This window comes from Archocentrus centrarchus, chromosome 13 (genome assembly GCF_007364275.1).
Source record: "Archocentrus centrarchus isolate MPI-CPG fArcCen1 chromosome 13, fArcCen1, whole genome shotgun sequence".
Classification (NCBI taxonomy): domain Eukaryota; kingdom Metazoa; phylum Chordata; class Actinopteri; order Cichliformes; family Cichlidae; genus Archocentrus; species Archocentrus centrarchus.
Window position 1 is genome coordinate 39749870 of NC_044358.1, and position 20944 is coordinate 39770813.

Below are 20944 nucleotides of genomic sequence, written 5' to 3' on the forward strand. Positions count from 1 at the left end.
GAACTAGTAACCCCTGACATTCTGAGGGTAAAAGATCTTTGCAGCATCATTGTATTAGACATGATTTGTCTTTGTGCTTCAGAGACACAACCAAATGTACAGTCAGTCAGCATGCTGTGAAAAGGGCTGTGGAAGTTGTGGTTCAACACTTTATCATGCTACAGCACTTCTTTACAGCTGAGCTGTCACTGAGCTGAAATGTTTGTCTTTGTACCTGCATGATGGAAGCTTCAGGGGCCTGACTGCGAAGGAAGTTCAACATGCCGAGGATATATTTTCCTTATCTGGCATCTTTTACCTTAATGTCAGCAATCGGATCCTGCCAAGCTGGTTATCCACTTGAGCATGTTTGCAAAGAAGAGGGAATGCTGGCAGCATATGGCCAATCACAAATATGGATGCTGTCAACTACTGTCAACAGAATGGCATATTTTACAAAGGTCAAACTATAATAGAAAAATTCAAAGAGGTTAAGCACATAATACTGAGTAAAAGCAACATAGCTAGGTGTTGGAAAGGAGAGTTCGTCAGTTAGTCGAAGCTCAGATTCAAGAGGAACAAGGCATTCATCCTGGTTCTGGTCGTGGAACACTGGACCAGCTCTTTATCCTCTCCAGCATTTTTGAGTGTGCGTGGGAGTTTGCCCATCTAGTCTACATGGACCTGGAGAAGGCATTTGACTGCATCCCTTGGGGTGTCTTGTGGGGAGGGGTGCTGTGGGAGTATGGGGTGTCTGGCCTGTTGTTATGACCCATTCAGTCCCTGTACAACTGCAGTGAGACTTTGGTCTGCATTGCTGGTAATAAGTCAGACTGTGGGAGTTGGACTATGCCAGGGCTGCCTTTTGTCACTGATTCTGTTCATAATTTTTGGAGACTGAATGTCTAGGCTTAGCCAAGTAGGGGAATGCTTCAGAAACTCATCTCAGCTTTTTGTGGATGATGTGGTCTTGTCGGCTTCATCAGGTGGTGGCCTCCAGCTCGCAGTGAAGCAGTTTGCAGCCGAGTGTGAAGTGGTATGCATGAGAATTAGCTCCTCTAAGTCTGAGGCCATGGTCCTCAGCTGGAAAAAGGTGGAGTGGCCACTCCAGGTCAGGGGCGAGTTGTGGAGGTGTTTAAGTATCTCAGGGTCTTGTGCACGAGTGAGGGGAACAGATTAGTCGTGGTAAAGACAGAGCTGAGCATTAAAGCGAAGCTGTCAATTTACCAGTTGATCTACATACCTACCCTCACCTATGGCCACAAGCTTTGGGTAGTGACCGAAAGAATTAGATCACAAATACAAGTGCAGAAATGAGCTTCCTCTGAAGGGTTGCTGGCCTCTCCCTTAGAGACAGGGTAAGGAGTGCAGTCATTTGGGAAGGGCTGAGAGTAGAGCCGCTGTTCCTCCACATCAAAATGAGCCAGTTGAGGTGGTTCGGGCATCTGACTAGGATGCCTCCTGGGCACCTTCTGGGTAACGTGTTCCAGGCATATCCTACCAGCAGGAGGCCCCAGGGCAGACCGAGGAAACGCTGGAGTAATTATATTTCTTGGTTGGCCTGGGAACATCTTGGGCTGCTTCTCTGCTTAGGCTGCTGCCCCGTGACACGGCCCCAGCTAAGTGGAAGAAAATGGATGGATAGATGGATGTTTTTTTTTTTTTTTAAAGCTCGTACATTTCTGCACATTGGGTAATGTCATACTAGCTATGTTTCATGGTAATTTTTAGGGAATCATTCTTAAAAACAAGAAGATTAGGCAACATTGTCTTAAGATTATTTAGCATACTAGTAGAAACACTGACAACTTGACAAGTTGTGGCTGACATCTTATTTACACAGTTCCTTCCACAGATGCTCCTCTGTGTCTATTAACCTGCCTGTATGTGCACTGTGCTGGAGGAAAGGCTGTGCACCTGCTGACTGTAATGTTTCACTCAGTGGGACTGGGGTGTAACCTGGCAGAGGGTGGATCGAAGCATTTTTGACCCCCTTCTTCTGATGCCTTTGAAATACAACACTTTGCCCTCCAACAGCAGTAAAATATATAATAATAAAACTCAAATGATAAAGTATAAATGGATTATTTTCTACATTGAGTGATTTTAATATATATTAAATTAGATTATACTTGCAAGATTTTCAAGTAATTTTTCTCTTAAGTTTTCTATTACAGCATTACACTTCGCTGTGTCCGTCTGCACATTTGAGTTTTATTATTATATATTTATAAGGGAAGAACTTGTGTGTCTGTGGTCCGCTCAGCCTCATCTGGTCTGGTCTGGACGTGAAGTGAGCGACACCTCGCGGTGAACACGGAAAACAACAATATGCTGAGAAACTGCTGGATGCGGAATCGTGAGGTTTGTCCCTTCCGACTTTCTGTCGAACGGCGTCAACATGTCGGCCCCCTTGGTGGTAAGTTACCCTTCAAATTTCGATAAATTACTGCACTGAGCTGGCTAGCTTATATGTTGTACCTAAGGTAGGGTCAGTAAGCTTGTAGCGTATGGTGTTTTTAGGATTATTGCAAGATAGCGAAACCATAAACACGATAAATATAACGTTAGCTAATCTTAGAAATGACCCGTGAGTGCATGTGTGTGTGTGTGTGTGTGTGTGTGTGTGTGTGTGAGACAAGTTTTACGTTAACATTTATACGTAATTACGGCAAAACATCAGCACTGTAGCTGTGGCTGAATGGGCAGAAACAAAGCTAGGCTGATATAAGAGTGTGAAAGATTCATAGACATGAGCTGCCAGTGATTTTGTCTCTCTTCGTGTCCTCCATCCCGTTTCCTGTCTCTGCGCGCAGTCTCTACACAGATGTTGCCAGCGGTCTCTCTGCCTCCTTGTTGCTAAGCGACAATGGAGCACAAGCTCAACTTCTCCTCTGCAGAAGAGGCTCCTCCTCTTCCTCACCCAGCGTTTCTATGATGTGGAGATGCTCCTGAGCTGGAGGTCTCAAGCGAAAAGAAACCAGCTAAGGAGGAAGAATGTGTAAGACTAATTTTGGGAGTTTTTAACCTGGAGATGGAGCCATTTCTGCTGCTGCTGCTGTCTATAGCTGGGCGTACTCCAGGAGCAATTAAGTGATTAAAGCTACAGCAGCAATTAAAGTCATACTTCTTATTGCATTAAAGCAAAATTAAAAATCATTGTACTAAAATAAAATTCACACTGAGCTTTTGGCAAACATATGTATACATCTGTTTTTATGTAAAGAGCTTAATGTGCACGTCAGTTGGGTGTAATAAGAAAAGGAATAAGTGCTGGGGATGCCCACAAGCTTACAAAAGGACAACTGACTTTTCTTTACTTTCTTCCAGTTACTTTGGCTACACACAGAGTTTTCATGGGCACGACATAGCATCAGCATATTTCATCTTGAGTCTGAAGGGAGGATTTAGGTAAGCGCCTTGTTCCCTTGTCTCTGCACTCTTTGTAGATACACTGTAGGTATACATTTGGGTCTAACACTTATAGAATAGAATAGAATGCCTTTATTTGTCATTATACAGAATGTACAGTGATATTGGAAAGCCACTCCTGTTTCAGTGCCGCACTGTAGAAAGTCCACACATAAATATATAAAATAAAATAGAATTATAACAAAACTAAGATAAACCTATACATATAAATATGATGTGCAGTGGGTGAGTATTGCACTTTGGTGAATGAATATTGCATATTATAGGAGTGATAGGTATTGTTCAGTATGAATAATATAAATATTGCACCGAGATGTGGATATTGCATAGTTAGACTGGGTGAGTGCGTGAATTCAGGGTGGGTATTGCTTTGGCAAAGAAACTGTCAAAGCAATAATCACCCTGAATTCACACACATCCTACTGAGCTAACTGACTTCACATTTGAGTAACAGCATTCCTGAGTTCATGATACTGTCGTTGTGGACAGTGAGTTGATAATTCTAAGCGCCTGATGCATTAAGTTCCCAATGCAACAAATGATTAGATGTATAAAACTGTAAATAGTTTAAAAATGTTAATTAAAAAAAAACAAAAAAAAACAGTAATTATACACTGTGTACACGGAGAAGACGTTCGGTGGACGACTGTTCACAACCATGTGTCTGCCTGTTTTTGATAATGTTTTTTATGTGTTTGAGTCTTGTCTTTGTGCTGCTGTGGTCCATGATTCTCAGGTACGTCGGTCAGTCAGAGTGGTTTCGTGCAAACCGGAGGGGCAAATTCAGCTGGGACTTCTTGAATCATGAAAACACACCTCTAGAAGAAGTAGACATGAGCTACACTGCCATCAGCTACACAGGACTTGATAATCTGGGTATTGAGCTCAAACTTAACCTTGTTTAATTTTTTTCAGTTTCCTTTTCATCTTTTAAAGCCGTTTGTTTTTTTCACCTGCTGTTGATTAATGTCCATGATATTCAGTGTGCAAGTCTAGTTTCTGATCTGATTTGTCATCACAGAGAGGCAGCGATCTTTGCGGACTCTAAAATTAAAAGGCTGCCCTCAAGTGGACGACTGGTTCCTGGCCAGGCTTCATATGTTCCAGGACTCTCTGGAGGAGCTAGACATTTCCCACTGTCCACACATCTCCACAGGCGGCCTGGCTGCGCTCAGGAATCTCAAGTAAATGAGCCAAAACACACCTAGTCTAGCCTAGTTACGATCAGCAGTGGCTGATTCTATTATAAATACTTCTTTTTGATTCTATTTTCTGTGCGGGCTGCAGGGGACTGAAGCATCTGGATGTCTCATCCCTCCCTGGGATTTCAAATCCTGGGCTGGTCATCATCCTGCTGGAGGAAATGTTACCACAGTGCCAGATCACAGCTAATGGCTACGACCACGATCTGAGTAAGGTGGGAGAAGAGGACAAGGAAGAGGAGCAAACACAAAGACGGAGGTAGCACGTGGATTGGCATAGACATCAGAGCGGAAACGGACAGAATCCTCTCAGAGAGCTCTTTTGTCTGTTCATGTGCCACCTCATCAACTGCAGCCTGTGAGAGATGGTGGTAATGTAGCATGGAGATGGGCAGTGGACACCACTGACACAAAAATAGCAGAGCCAGTTTGTCTGGTTAGTGCAGCGAAATGATATAAATATGAGTTTTTAACTGACTGAATTCCACAGCTTCATCACTACTAATCATCAACTGTATACAAAAGATGGAATTGGCCACCCTGATATCCATTAGGTGTCACTAGCTTGCCAATCTCGAGGTAGCCCCACTCAGAGCATATCCTGCTAAACTGTCTTTCTTGGCCCTAATGGGGAGCAGCAATTACAAGTAAAACCAAAAACCTCTTAGTGATTGCTGTGGCTGCTACAGTGTTTGTAGACAAGTTTGTCAATTCCATTTAAACTATGACTGCAGCAATATGATGGCAACCAGTGCTAGCACAAGGAAGTTTTTGCCAACTGGATGTGGAATACACATTTTTCACTAGCAACAGATGGTTGCCGGGGGTCACTGATGGTCTGTAGGGCTGTGTGACTGGGGGCTTTAGCAATCATTTTTACCATCGACTGCCATCACCCTCCAGTAACTGCTTGCAACACTACTCATGATCCCTCATGATCGGTGATCGATTGATTGAACATAGGCAGCATCCAAGTAGATAACAGCACGTGAAAACACACATAAACACAGGAAGTGTGGAACCAACTTGTATTGCTTCATGGTGGTTGGATTATCTTGCATTTTCATCCAGGGCACGGTGGCTTACTGAAAATCAGAATCAGTTTATATGTATGTGCGCATTTATGATGTAAATCTTTATGTCAGCTAAATTGTTTCTGTCTCAAGCAGTTGTTGCTGAATGTAAATATAATAAAGACTGAAGAAGAATAAAGATTTTTTTGCGTGTGACAATTATTTTAACCTCTACTTATGAATTCTTGTCGCGTGTTTAAAAGGTAATGCAAACCAGGTGACACATCACAGCATGTCTGTATGTATTTGTAATCGCCACTGTGGGAGCTTATGTGAGGAAACTAAAGCCCATAATCCAGTGTGAGCCTTGTTCTGCAGCAGTGTCAGTGGACTGATGAAGACACCTACTGTATGAGCGAAGAGTGAATGTGGCTGAAGAAACTTCTGCTGCCTTTGTATGTAAAAACCATCTGAAATGATTTGGTAGCCAGTTTTTTGTGAACAGACCATGCTGTGTTGTAAAAGCTACTGCTACTCATCACATTAGATAGTGATGGGAGCTTAAAGTACAAAATGTGTAATTATTTCAAATGCTAAGTAACAATTAGTTTACTTAATACAGGAGATTACTGGAGATATTTATTAGAATATCAGGTACTGTGATCAGTGGTAGTGATGGGCAAAGTGAGGCTTTGTGAAACACTGAAACGGGATTGTATTGAGGTTTCGAACTGACAGCCAGCGGCCACTTTTGCTATCATCACATACTGAAAGTAGCATTACACAATTCTAAATAAGGATTAGATAGATAGATGTTTTGCCGCACAACACAACAAGGAAAACTTTGAGATTGTTAAAGACATCAAGCTGTGACTCTAATTACATTGGGTTTCAGCAAATACTGTTTTCCCCCTGTTGTGTTACAGTAACATAAATGCTGCCAGTTTGTAGGTAGAGCAGGCAAAGTGTAGGCCCCAATATTTTTTGTAGATGTTTCATCTACGGTGGAGCCACGTGTGAATCAAGTAACTGATGAAATCCAGCAAGGAGCACTGGAATATGGAATACGATTAAAAGCTTAAAGCCTTTACCTTTCCCATTAATATTAACAACCACCTGTCGAAACAGGTGAAACTCACCAAAACCTCAGTCAGCCGTGGTCACGTGGCCTGGGTGCTCCGAACCACATTTCTGAGCCAAACGTCAGTACCGAGAGGCCTTCATCGATGGTAGGAACTAAACATTCTTTGTGAAGTTGAACAGAGTAAGCACGGACCGTGTTTGTGACGGACAACAACAAAGCGGAACCGCTGGCTGTGTGTACGATACCTGTCATAACACTTGCAATTCGGCATTTAAATCGATTGTCATCAGGACGCTTGTGGTGTAGCGGGCCCAGTAGACGGATAAATGTCTGATACGTCAGGTAGGACGGCTGTCTGATTGCTAAATTTGGGTAAAACTTCATCAGTGTGTCGGTGTTTCTGTGCGCTAGTGCAGCTAGCGTCAAAGCTAGGTGCATCACTTATACGTAAAGGGGGCGTTGAGTTTGACTTGCTGTTTTGCATCTGTAGAACTTCCTAAAAGAGAAGAAGAGGAGGAGGTTACGCCCGAACCAGAGGTAAGAAAACCACTGTGAATGTTAGCAGCTAGATGTGGCTATTGTCAGTCAGCTGCGCAAAATCCAAACAGAGCGTTCGTCTGTCAGTGTCTGAGACAGGAGATGGAGACGAGGAAGCAGACTGTCTCAGCAATATTTAAGTGCACTGTAGCTGAGTTTGATATGTCTCTTGTCTCCTGTGCAGGAACAGTCCGACGACAGCAGTGAGGACGAGGCTGCCGGAGACTCAGACAGTACGTGAAGATCCAAACACGCAAGACCCGTGTTTTCATTTTTACTGTTATTTACTGGTTACAATCAGTGTTACCACTGGTTCAATGTTATATTGATTTTTCTGCTGTTAGTTTTTTTTTTTTTTTTTTTTTTTTTATTAGTGTGCCAATCTGAAATCCAGTAGTATAATGTGTTTTTTCTTAGTGGCCAAATCCCAAGGTGTGTACCTCTCATGACCACTCAGTGTTCTCTAGGGCTGCAGCTATCGATTATTTTAGTAATCGAGTAACTGGATAAGAAATACTGTTGACCTATTACTGAACAATAATAAATATTCAAAAGAGAAAAAACAGGTCTTGAAATGAACTGCTCATTGGTTCCCAGTTTAGAAATTGAAATGTTTTTAATACTTTAACTGCAACTTCTGGCAAACAACTAAAACTTTTCATTTTATTTATATGCCATATTAAAATCATATTTTTTAAAGCAAACATTTTCTTAAAAAATTATCTGCAAAAATAATCACAAGTACAGTGATGTCAAATACAATAAGGTATGCACGCAACCTAAATTAAGGCATAATAAAAGGTAACCTTTCTTCTACATGTAAAGTTTTCTTACATTAAGAGGAAGCAGAAAAAGAATTCTGGCAGTGTTGTATCACCTGGATGAGGTAAATTTGGTGTGTGTTCATGTGTATGTGCTTTTGTCTGCGTGCTTAAGTGTGCTAGTGAATGAGTCAGTCTGTGTGTCTGTAAGCCTTTAAAGAAGCATGAAGAAAAGCGAGCGTATAACATTCTAACATTTGTCTTGTGCTTTGATGCAGAAAATATATGTTCTGATGGTGTACATGTTAAAAATTAATGTTAATATTTCAGTGTCCAACCCAACACCCCCAGGTCAGTGGCTCAGAGTTTTACTGGCCCATGGATATTTTTACTGGTCTACGAAGAAAAGAAACTTTATTTTTATATTTTTAAAGAAAGAAAAATTCATTTATATTTTATATTAATGTAAATCTGCTAAATAATGTTACTGTAACCTTTAAATAAACATGGTCTTGTACACCCCATGCCCCCCTTTAGACTCACCCCTGCTTGCTGCAGGTTTTGCTGCCATATAAAGCAGGACGGCTGCTGTCAGCCTTCAGCAGCTGCCTGATTTAAACATGGAATTAGACTAAGGTAACAAACTTCTGTAGCTTTACTGTAGATTTTCACTGTGTAAAACAAACGGTGGTGGATGTGAGCAGCTACAAATGATGCTTTTCTGCATGTTGGAGCTTGCTGATCAGGTTGTTTGATGAAGGACTTCCTCCAGTTGTTTCCCAGTAAAGGTTTTTATGGCAGTTACAGGAACAAGCGGTTTCACTCCACTTGAGTCTCGGTAATGGCTGCGTGTGTAGACAGACTCCAGCTCCATGTTAAACTGTGACGGCATCATCTTCACTGCTTATGTTGCGTCATCAATCATTTTGTTGAAAAACTGGGGGCTGCATGAGGTTAATGTTACACTTTTTATTTACATGCGTCCTCCTAAATATGTTTCTATTGCTGGTTTATTTTTAGTCACAAATGTCACGATTACACGGTGACACCTGAGTGATACAGAGTTTAAACGAAGCATCAAAACAAAAAAATTTGCGTTGAGGATTTTTTATAATCAAGTGACTGGAGTTACTCAATGAGTCGTTACAGTCCTAGTGTTCTCTGCATTTTCCTACAAATGTAGTGGCTGTGCTGAGCTATGTGAGCACAGTTTCATTAAACTAGGAGCTGCCTTTTGACTCAATTTATTGATTTGTACCTTTGTGTGATTTTCTTTGTTTCCATCAGTGGACTTCCTGCGTAACCTCTTCTCCAGCACGCTGGGCCTCGGTTCAGCAGAGAAAGTCCTGGATGAGCTGACTCTGGATGGAGTGGCGCGATACATAAACAGTGGCAAATGTGAGTCTTTGTCTGCCTCTACTCTTCCCCTCCACCAGAGTGGATCAGTTTACTGCTTACGAGCCTGTTTCCACAATGCAGTTATTATTGATTGAGCCACAAGCGTCTCTGCTTTCATGCAGGTAAAAACATCATCTGTATGGTTGGAGCAGGAATATCCACATGTGAGTGTCTCAGCTTTAATAAGCACAGAATAAACATTTAAACGGCTTGATGATCATCCCTTCAATCGGTTATTGTTATTAATGAGTAACTGAACATAATTTCTCTCTACAGCTGCTGGAATCCCAGATTTTCGCTCACCAGGAACCGGCCTGTATGCAAACCTGCAAAAATACAACTTGCCTTACCCAGAGGCTATTTTCCAGATAGATTACTTTAAGGTTTGTGAGAGATTGTTTTGGACCTGCTTGAAGGATGACAGTGTCTATAAAAACTTTCCCACTTCCTAAAAATTTCACTTCACTTCTTAAAAAAGTCACTAACTTTTCCTTTTTACTAATATTGACATAAAAAAAACAATGTATTAATTCATGTCAGCCTCACATTATACACATCAAACCATAACTCATACTTCAGTCAATGAACTGCAATTTTAATCGGTACTTTTTGTGTTCATTTCTAGCTCCTTATTTTGATTCTTGGACTCTAATAGAATAGGTTCACATGATTCACAGTTCAAAATCAGCCCCTTAATTCATCCACTATCTGAAACAAGTTGCTTTGGCTTCCTCTTCCCTCCCTTTAAACCAGCTTTCTTGTGATGGGCTGCCCCTGACAAACAGAAGATTCCATGTTAAGGTTATCTGCTCTCACTGGCATCATACTGCATGAATTGTAGAACAAAAAACTGTCAGAAAATGAGTGTTTGGTCATGTTTAATATCAGCGTGCACCACTGTGACAGGGTAAAATAAGAAGAAGCGTAACCGCTAAAGTCATCTTGTGATATTTGTCATGATTATTTTTGTTAAAAAAGTGATCTTTTTCTCCATCTTGTATCTCAGAAACATCCAGAGCCATTCTTTGCCTTGGCACGGGAGCTTTACCCAGGACAGTTTAAGGTAGAACATGCAAGCTTGCTGATATTTGTGTCATATAGAAAACTATACACGACCTCACAGTGTGTTCATTCTCTCATGTTGGGCTTTTATTGGTGTTTAGCCAACAATCTGTCACTATTTCATGAAGATGTTGAAAGACAAGGGGGTCCTGAGACGCTGCTACACACAGGTGGGAGAAACACTCAGCTTTACATGAATTAAGTCACTATTTCTGCATTTACAGTTCCGCCTGTGTTTATGCAGAATATCGACACGCTGGAGCGAGTAGCCGGGCTTGAAGGAGAGGACCTAATCGAAGCTCATGGGACATTCTACACGTCACACTGTGTCAGCTTCTGCTGCCGAAAGGAGTACAGCCTGGACTGGATGAAAGGTGTCTTTCTGCCCTGGATTGTTGAGCTGTTCTGATTTGAGCCATTTCAAATCTTTTAACCTTCTTCCTCTGTCTTGTAGAGAAAATCTTTTCTGATGACATTCCCAAATGTGACAAGTGCAGCAGTTTGGTTAAACCAGGTCAGTAGATGTTAGTAATGTAACATAACTTAGAAAATCTCTCTTTGCATTTCTTGATCCTTTGCTTTTCCTTGTGCAGATATTGTCTTCTTTGGAGAAAACCTACCTGCCCGATTCTTCACTTCGATGAAGATGGTGAGAGCACCTTGGTGGCTTGTGAGCCTGATGGCATATTTTGAGGGGATGTGATGTAACAGTAAATGTTCTTACCTGTCAGGATTTTCCTCGTTGTGATCTTCTCATCGTTATGGGGACGTCCCTGCAGGTCCAACCGTTTGCGAGCCTGGTCAGCAGGTACTGCAGCTCAAGTTTCACAATCCTGTCTGAACATAGAGACTGCTGCAGTAATCATCTGATAGTAGAGCACAGTCCTACAGCTCCATTATAAAAGATTCATGTTGTCATGGGACATTCTGTGTGTGTCTGCGTGTTTTTTTTTTTTTGTTTTTGTTTTTTTTTTGTCATTTAGGGTTTCAAAAAGTTGCCCCAGACTGCTCATTAACATGGAAAAAGCAGGGCAGGTAAGCATTTACTTCTTCCTTTTCCTTTCCTATATCAGGACTCTGTTCTATTTATTGGATTCTTTGCACAGGTTTGTTTTCACCTGTGTCTCTGCAGGTTAATCCGATGATGGGTTTGTTTGGTTTTGGAGAAGGGATGGACTTTGAGTCAGACAAGGCTTACAGGTGATACTGAGAATCTTAATGATTGCAGTGTACTGTAGATATACCAGAATATTATGCTGTATAAGATATTAGCCAAATATATTGGGACAGATACTCAGAGAAAAAAATATATAATATATATATATATATATATATATATATATATATAATGATTTTAGTTATTTTTATGTGAAACATATACTGTATATTCTATGTATTCTGCACACCTAGTCTGAACTGAATTGATGGCATGCAGTTTGCCATTTCACCACCAGAGGGTGCCAAAATCTTATCTATAATGAAGTCCTAAATAGAATTAATAGATGCTTTAAATACACTACATTTATTTCATACTGAACTAATTTATGATGAAGTTGCTCAGTGTCGTAGTTTCTGTGAAATTGAAACATCATGGTCCACTCCTCTCTGACAAAGCAAGTTATCAGATTCCCTTTGAACCACTAAGAAAGCTCTACTGGTAGCAGTGAGTTTAAAATATGAGGATTGTGTGTGATTCAACTGCTTTCTTCAGTGATGTGTGTATTGTTACCATATCAGCAGCTCAGTATACAATATATTATTCTATATTATTATATTGCCACTGAACACTGGAAATAAAAAAACTGGTTTGAAACCAACTCTGGATGCTAACACAGATTGTTTTTCCCTTCCCTTCAGAGATGTAGCTCATATCAGTACATGCGATGATGGTTGTTTGGCTCTTGCTGAACTTTTGGGATGGAAGGTAAGCTACAATGTTATCTTTCAAGAGCCTATCCTATTTTAAATGTACCATGTTTTTTGGACATGGTCTTGGTTGTGTAGGGTTAACACCAATAACAAAGCCAGTTAAGTTTTGGGGATCAATCTGTCCAGTTAGGATGCGGAAACCATTGTGAGTCCATTTCACCTGCTTTGGTGCAGATGAGAACAGGTGCACTAGAGAGGCTTCAACAAGATAGCTGGCAAAAAGGAAATGTTTAGGTGGTGGCCACAGACCTTTGCTGTCTCTGTATTGCTACTGACTGATTTTTCTCTAGTTTTGCATCTTGCTAGTCTCCTTGTGACTGCTGGTAGCGTGAGATGATGCTTGCAACCAATTCAGGTTGCACAGGTAGTCCAGCTCTTCCAGGATTACACAGCCACTGTCACAAGTAGGTTTGCTGGATCTCCCAGCACAGTCTCAAGAGTGTAAGGGTGATATCAGGAGATGAACTGTTATACTAGGGGAGCTGTACAGGGCCGTAGAAGGGCTTCAGCCTAGCAGCAGGATCAGTATTTGCTCCTTTATGTGAGGAGGAGCAGCAGGATTCAGAGCTCAGAGACACTGCAGTGCATATTTGACAAAACTGTCAGAATCAGACTCCATGAGGGTGACATGATGTCCTTCAGTGGGACCTTTACTGACAGTGCAGCTCAATTAGCCAGAGAACAAATGTAGTGGTGCATCTGTAGACCTGCCAATTGAGAACCTCTGGATGTCACATTTGACCTCTGACCTCAGGGTGAATAGATTGATCTGAATGTCAAAGTGATAGTTTTAAATAGCTCTATATAGTATTATCCTGTTTCTTACATCTATTGTTTGTATTAACAGCATCTAGGCATATAGGGAATGATAAATGGGACTTCTAAACATCACATTACTTTGGACCTATGACCTCTTCTTTAAGGTCAAACTTTCATTAAATGTTCTTAAAATTCTGCTGCCTTTGTTTGTATGGGTAACATTTAGGAAATTATACTGAGATATGGGAATAATAAATATAACATTATAGTGTGCATGCTGCTATGAGGAATAAACTGTAGTATAATATAATATAATAAGCTCAAGTTATTCATGTCCTGTTATTTACACATCAATATTACAAATACCTATTTCCATGACCTGCTCCGACATAATCTTTGTGTAATCATAGTAAACATCCGTCATGCTGCCCTTATCTCATTTTTACTGCACTACAAACTTCCTAAAGTACGTTTAAAAGAAGAAAGAAAACAAAAATGAATATATACAAAATACACTATTCCCTTAAAAGGAAATGCTGTCCAGAGAGTGCTTTTTGTTTTGATTTTGAACTTTTGGATTTTTGGTGTGACTGTAGCCCTCAAACAGATGATGATTTTGGTTTCCATTTGTCATTTTGTTGTCAACAAATTAGACGAAGATTTTCAACTTCCCTTATTCGTTTATTTTATTTTGAGCAGTAAAGCCATACTAGCAAGCAACCTCAAGAAAGCTTGTTTTCAAATTTTTCTGTGTGAAGTTGTGGTTGCAAGTCATTGATCTAGAGGTGTCACAATACAACAAAAAGCTCGAGCTTTTTTTTCCTTTTAGCTTTTCTTAGTGCCTCAGTTGTGTTAAACCTCTTGTTTGGCCTTTACGTCTCTACAGGCAGAGCTGGAAGAGTTGGTGAAGAAGGAGCATGCCAGGATCGACAGTCAGGACACTAAAGAGAAGTCCAGTGAAAGCAAAGGAGCTGCAGCCAAGGCGAGCTCTGCATCAGTGCCACCAGAGCCCAAAGCTGAGGAGTAACTCCTTAAAAAGCTCCCTGATTAAAGGAAGCTGCTGTATTGATGTCACAGATTGGAGTTGGCCCATAAAGTGATATTATGATACAAGGGTTTTGGCTTGGTTGTGGTGGATGTCTGTCACACTGTTCTTTTTCATCTGTGGACAGTTAATTCTTCTGAGCAAAACTCACAGGACAGCTGACACCCCAGCATTTTACACATGTGTTTTACACATGTGTTTATCAGTCATTTGCACGTTGCTTTTTTTTTTTTCTTTTTTAACCTAGCGGCAGCACATGATTTGTGCATGTGCATTGCAGTTAATATCTCCAAAACTGGCACCATTTGATCATGACTTTGTTACACTGCAAAAATGCTGTAATGAATCTGCAAACCAGCTGTTGAACATGTGATTTTTATCGATCTTTTCTCTAAAGATAAGCAGACTATTTTAGGTGCCATGTTTTTGCCTAAGCAAAACCTGTTTTGCCGATAAGTTTCCTGCTAACAATATTTAACTTCCTGCTGGGTGACCGAAGTTGGGCATGTGACTCTTTAAAAATGTATCAATTTATAATTAACCGTGTTTTTTTTTTTTTGTCACGTCTTTTTAACGATGATAGCTTACAAGCAAATAATGGAAAAGAAAGTCAAGATCTTGATTTAGGGGCATGGGAAGATCCAGTTTAATTATAAACTGTGCGATCGATGTAAGATCATGAATTGTTTTGTGAGTTTAAAAATACAGGGGTGGATGCAATAACATTAACATCTGTACAATATTATGGGAACCAGTGCAACCCACTGCAATAAATTTTACCTTTGCAAAGCTGATTATTTTCACTTCTGTTGAGTCTGTCAGAGAGGAGGTGATTAAACTGTGGTTATGTACACTATTGATGAAAGTACTGAACCGCCTACAGGAGCTGCTCAGACATGGAAACCCGTGCCATGAAGCTCCTGGTATGTAGTTTTCTTTGGGCCAAATTCAACCTTGACCAAGAGGTGATGACTACCACAACACAGCCACAGGCCTACCAAATATGGTCTCAGTGTCAGGTAACATCTGGCACACACAGCCTATCATAACTATGTCACACTACAGCCCAGATTAGGCCAATATATGTCTGCTGTGTGAAAAGAGCGCCTGCCTACCATATAGTTGCGCTTGACCTCTTTATATATAATTTTTTTTTTTTTGGCCATAGTGGCTTTATTTGACAGCATAGAGAGACAGGAAGGTGGGAGGAGATATTGGGGAAGACACGCGGCAACCTGTGCTGCCTGCACTTCGCCTCGCGGCATACATAGTCACCTGCTCCTCCACTGAGCCACCCAGGTGGCTCAGTGGAGGAGCCCCATATAAAATTCCCCTCTCTAATTGAAAGAAGTACCTAAAATATGTATATTTAAGAAATTTAAATATTGTTTCTTTAAGGCACACCATTTGGGAACCACTGGTTTAAAGGATGTAAAAAAATTTCATAGCATTCCACAGTGTAGTGGATCTCCCAGACTCTGTCTTGTTGGCAGCTTCCTCTCACAGCCTGGAGTTTTTTCTCTCTCCACTGCTTCCCGTGCCACCCAGAAAAATACCACTTTAGCCCTGGAGCCTCATTCTACTCCATACCCCATATGGTGTAAATTGTATATCGGAGCATCTATCTGCATAAATCTGCATAAGAATGAATGCTGATTTCCCCAAACAGGCTGTTGTTCTTAAACATTTCCAACTTATCCCAGGTACTCCAGGTAGTTTATTATAGCAAATAAATTAACTTCTTAGATTAATTAGAAGGAAACTGATTTTACATGAGAACTCAGCATCACATAATACTTATACCAGGTCCCCTACATAGAGTAACCTATATAACAAGATTTCAGTGTACCTTGTATACCGAATTTGTCATATTTAGAACATTTTAAAAATCTGGTTGACAAGATCTGAAAGTAGACCTATTATGAGCTTCCCTTATTTCTGTCACAGTTAAAATGATGGGTGCTAATGCTTCAGATTGATCTAAATGCTCCTTTTCTAACAGTGTTTTCTACTCCTGGCTCAGTATGATGTTAGAGAGAGTTACATAAGGCACACAGCATTGTCTGTGAACATAGAAGCCCCTCCCACATATTGTTTAAGCCTTCAGTTTACAAGAAGCAGCCAATCAGAAGAAAGCTGATTGGGTTTAAAAGGAGGAGGAGCTAAAACTTAGTATAAAAGATGGCTGTAGCTGCCATGATGTCATCACTTGAAGCCTTGAGATGAGTGTTTCCACTGTCTCTAAAAAAATGCATGTGATGAGCAGACGTGGGTCCAAATGTGAAGTCACATGCTCTTTGGCTAACGGCTTGTCACAAGTTTCATATCACAGATACCGACATTTTGAAAAATAGTGCCACAGAGATTACAAAACAGACATTTTTTTTATTCATTCACCCAAAAATGAGTGATTGAGCCCATAAACCCACCAGTAAAGTGTTTACAGAAGTCGAGTCAAAATGCCGTTTTCCCATAGACTTCAATGGGACTGGAGGTTACAGCTATCGCCATCTGCTGGCCTTCAGATAGAATGCAGGTTTGCATCACTTCCAGATTGGGTTCATTCTTTTTTCATCCAGCTATGTCCATGCTTGATAATGCTACATAAATGTACTTAACATGATGGGGATTTCAAGCCATGTGAATTAATCCAGCCTACAAAATCTGTTTGTTTTTTCATGCATTCTTGTCAGGTGCATGCTATTGTCCTGTCATATAGGTAAACCTATCTAAAAGTGATCATAATAGGCCCCCTTTAATGTGGCCTAATTATAGTGCACATTAAAACTCCCCAATTAACCAGTTAGTCATAATATAAATTTGATGAAATTCTTCTACCGTGCTTTCAAGCCTTTACTTGTAACACCAGTATTTTCTTCATCTGAATACTAACACAACTCCGCCATTGACGGTCCCAAGCTCGTATGAGAAAGGAGGAGGGTTGGGCGTGGGGCTAGCGACCCCACCCTGGAAAATCCGAACTCATACGGAAACGGCAAGACAAAACCAATGAGATCGACTAACACGAGGGCATTGGAACAAAACTACCAGGTCGTCCAACGCCCAATGCATGTCCAACCATTCAGCACGAAGGAACTAACAAGAATTGGCACGTGGAATGTGAGGACATTGTACCAGTGTGGCAAATTGGCGCAGCTGCTCAAAGAATTTGACGAGTATCAGACGGACACCCTGGGAATCTGCGAAATCCGATGGACAGGAAATGGACGGATGGTCAGTGAGGGCAAGATGATCATCTACTCGGGCCACGACACCGAACACGCTCGCGGGGTTGGCATCATTATGTCCAAAGCGGCGGTGGCGGCGCTTATCAGCTGGAAACCCATCAGTGACCGCATCATCTCAGCCCGACTGCAAAACAAGCCAAATGAAGATCACCATTGTCCAAACTTACGCCCCGATCGAAGATGCCAATGACGATGCAAAAGACGCCTTTTATGATCAACTTCAAACAGCACTGCATGAAATCCCTTGACACGACCTTATTCTGCTGATGGGAGACTTCAACGCCAAGATCAGCAACCACCGAATCGGATTCGAACACATTATTAGGCCTCACGGATCTGCCGATGAAACAAACGACAACGGTGAGCGGCTGCTCTTCTTCTGCTCAGCCAACAGCCTGTCGGTCGGCAACACGTACTTCGACCACAAGCTTATCCACAAGAAAACGTGACGATCGCCTGACGGAGAAACCTTCAACGAAATCGACTTCATCTGCATTTCCAATCGGTGGAAATCGTCGCTACTGGACGGGCGGACCCACAGAGGAGCAGACGTCGGCTCCGACCACTTCCTCCTTAGCGGAAAATTTCGACTTTGGTTGAAGAAACATCAAGTGCAAACAACGCGACCCCGCCCGCTTGCAGTGGACAAGCTCAAAGACCAAATCACGGTGGAGAGATTCCAAATCGAGTTGTGAAATCGGTTCGAAGCCCTTGCGGACGCAGCAACCCTAGAAGAACAGTGGCTAGGGATCAAGAGCGCCACCATCGAATGCCCTGAAGAGGTCGTTGGCAGGAGAAGAGGATTGTACAAGGAGCGATGGATCCAGTACCGCACATGGAGGCTGATCGACGAAAGGCGAAACACCAAATACAAGTGAGATCAGGCGAAGATGGATCGGGACTGGAGGGAAGCAGAGGAGGCCTATCAAACAATGGATCGAAATGTGAAGAGAAGCTGACGGAGAGACAAGCGAGATTGGTTGGAAGAGAAGGGCCAAGAGGCGCACGAAGCCGCTAGTAAGAACGACACAAAGACACTCTATCGCATTGTCCACGACCTCACCGGAGCGAAGAGCAGTCATGATGCACCCATCAAAGACAAAAATGGCAGGCCACTGCTGACCAAAGAGCAAGATGCGAGATGGGTCGAACACTTCAAGGAGACCCTCAACCAGCGTTCATCGGGATTCGCTCTGGAAGATCGCAAGGTCGTACGGCATCCCCGACCAATTTCTCAAAGTATTCCGAAGCCTCTACAGCAACTCCAGCTGCTGCGTCCGATCAGAACAAGGAACAACGGAATTTTTCGCCATCGAGACCGGTGTGCGACAGGGGTGCATCCTCTCCCCCTTCCTGTTCCTCTTAACAATCGACTTCGTACTTCGGAAGACAATGGGCGGTGTCGGATTTGGGATCCCATGGTGCGAGCCAAACCGACTCACAGATTTGGACTTCGCTGACGACATTGCTCTCCTCGGGGCTAGTACTAAGAGCATACAAGAGATGACAACAAGCCTCAATGGAGGAGCTTCTAAGGTTGGCCTTTGGATCAGCACTGACAAGACCAAGGTCATGCGTGTTGGATATGCAGCAGTGGGCCCTCCCATCACCATCGGGCAGTCACGAATTGAGGAGGTGCAAAAGTTCACCTATCTTGGCAGCAGCATCACCAGCGACGCGGAACACGATGTTGCGTGCCGAATCAGGAAAGCAGGGGCCGTATTTCGGCAACTGAGGCCAATCTGGACAACCCAGACCATCTCCACCGTGATTAAGATCCGCCTCCTGAACACCATCATCGTCTCGATGGCCATATATGCATGTGAAACATGGAAGACATACGCCAAGATTGAGAGACGGATAAACGTGGCGCAACAGCAGTGGCTGTGACGAATCCTGCGAGTATCATACCGGGACCGCGTCACCAATGAAGAAATTCATTGCAGTGCAGCCACTCACCCCCTCAACGATGTCGTGACTGAGCGCCGCCTCAGATTTGCTGGACACGTTTGCTGCACGTCCTGAGGCAACAGCATCCACGCCTCCCTAAGATCGCTATCACATGGACGCCTGAGCGGGGCAAGAGGAAACAGGGCCGACCCCGAATCACGTGGCGCTGCACCTTCCTTCAAGATCTACGGGCCCTGGACATCGGCTGGGATGGGGCGGAAGCCGCGGCCAGCAATCGATCCCGATGGAGACAACTTGCCGCCCAATGCGCCGAACGGCGCAGGAGGACCTAAGTCTAAGTCTAAGTAAGAATACTAACACAAAAAATCCTAACATGCTCACAGTGACAAAGCTAACAGGTGTGCAGTTTATCCTTAGAATTTTATCTTAGCTTGATACCATACCAGCATGTGATAACTAGCACTTCACACAAAATACTGCTGATGGTGATGAATGGGAACTAATTTATTTTGCATAAACCACTTCTGTACTGATGAGTAGATAAAAAAACTGAAGGATCACCCAGAGTCAGTTTGACTCCTGATCACATGCACTGATCTAAAAGTGACATGATGTGCCTAACTTCTGGTTCTGCAATCGTTTTTGCAAAATAAGCAGATACGAGGAGAAATCTCAAAGGGTTAAACATGAATTTATATAAACAGGGAACTACTGGTGCATTCATTTTATTTCTTTTTTAATCTCATTTGGCAGTAAACCCTGAAGGTTAATGGTTGGTTTAAGAATGGACTTTGGCCTCATTAGTTCCAGCTATAGCTGCTGGTCACTGGCACTGTACAGATCGTGGTGCTGGCAGGATATGATTTAAGCTGCAGGCATGACAGCGCTGCTTCTAAAAGTAAAACTATAAGTATGCCATGGAAATGTTGATCAAACAGTAACACCTCAGTCTGTGGTTTCTGTGTAAGGCTGAGCTCAGGGACATGACAGAAAATAGCCACAAAGAAGTTCAACTCAGGCTTTATTTAAAAAACTTCTATTTTTATGAATAAAGCTGCAAGAAAAGTGGCCAAACCCTTTGGAATTATCAGCATTTATATACTAATTATTTAAAATGCGATTAGATTGAAGTTCCAGTTAAGTGACTAAGCCAGCAACATAAAAAACAATTTTTCCATTCATACCTTAAACACATTTTTAATCATTCACAGAGCAGGCTGGAAAAAGCGTATGAGCTATGAAGTTCAATTACTGACACCTTGTTTCCTTGTTTAGCAGCGACAACCTCCATCAGAGTTTCTTGCAGATACTTATGAGACTGACAGAGGCGAAGAGGAAATGTGAACCCATGGTCCCAACCACACAGTTTCATGTCATCAATATTTCTTTTCACCGCATCGCAAATGGGTTAAAAAAAACTGTGAAGCCTCAGTTGTCGGGCATCAAGAACGTGTGTAAAATATGAAGTAAAACAAATTCTAATAAATCTCTCTTTTTTTCTTTTTTAAGGTAGATTAAATGTGGACATGCTCATTTTTTAAAAATTAATAATGGTTTATAAAATATTGTGGGGTATGGTGAGCG

At 42.0% G+C, this 20944-nt stretch overlaps 2 protein-coding genes and 1 pseudogene across 3 annotated transcripts; all 3 read left to right on the forward strand.

Moving 5' to 3' along the window:
* The first annotated feature begins 2317 nt into the window (after window positions 1–2317).
* Window positions 2318–4922, forward strand: dmac2 (distal membrane arm assembly component 2). The gene is made up of 6 exons (XM_030744501.1): window positions 2318–2398; window positions 2796–2980; window positions 3310–3390; window positions 4148–4287; window positions 4433–4595; window positions 4699–4922. Exons 1-6 carry the CDS (start codon window positions 2381–2383, stop codon window positions 4874–4876), a joined length of 765 nt encoding a protein of 254 aa, XP_030600361.1. The 5' UTR covers window positions 2318–2380; the 3' UTR covers window positions 4877–4922.
* Window positions 4923–5990: 1068 nt separating this feature from the next.
* On the forward strand, window positions 5991–14995 carry sirt2 (sirtuin 2 (silent mating type information regulation 2, homolog) 2 (S. cerevisiae)). Of its 2 annotated transcripts, none has more exons than XM_030745242.1 (16): window positions 5991–6081; window positions 7201–7247; window positions 7432–7480; window positions 9296–9406; window positions 9529–9570; window positions 9683–9789; window positions 10413–10469; window positions 10570–10638; window positions 10713–10842; window positions 10923–10982; window positions 11062–11117; window positions 11200–11276; window positions 11452–11503; window positions 11601–11668; window positions 12326–12392; window positions 14043–14995. In XM_030745242.1, coding segments are annotated over exons 3-16 (1038 nt in total). In that variant the 5' UTR covers window positions 5991–6081; window positions 7201–7247; window positions 7432–7479; the 3' UTR covers window positions 14184–14995. The 2 variants fall into 2 exon arrangements, with proteins under 2 accessions (XP_030601102.1, XP_030601101.1); XM_030745241.1 differs by lacking the exon at window positions 5991–6081 and adding an exon at window positions 7037–7052.
* Window positions 14996–17267: 2272 nt separating this feature from the next.
* On the forward strand, window positions 17268–19339 carry LOC115790515 (uncharacterized; annotated as a pseudogene).
* The last annotated feature ends 1605 nt before the right edge of the window (window positions 19340–20944 follow it).

Coding starts and splice junctions, on each gene's coding strand:
- dmac2 (XM_030744501.1), top strand. Junction 2,981..3,309: donor CAGCTAAGGAGGAAGAATGT/GTAAGACTAATT, acceptor ACTTTCTTCCAG/TTACTTTGGCTACACACAGA. Junction 4,596..4,698: donor GCTGCGCTCAGGAATCTCAA/GTAAATGAGCCA, acceptor TGCGGGCTGCAG/GGGACTGAAGCATCTGGATG.
- sirt2 (XM_030745241.1), top strand. Junction 7,248..7,431: donor AGGTTACGCCCGAACCAGAG/GTAAGAAAACCA, acceptor TCTCCTGTGCAG/GAACAGTCCGACGACAGCAG. Junction 7,481..9,295: donor GGCTGCCGGAGACTCAGACA/GTACGTGAAGAT, acceptor TGTTTCCATCAG/TGGACTTCCTGCGTAACCTC.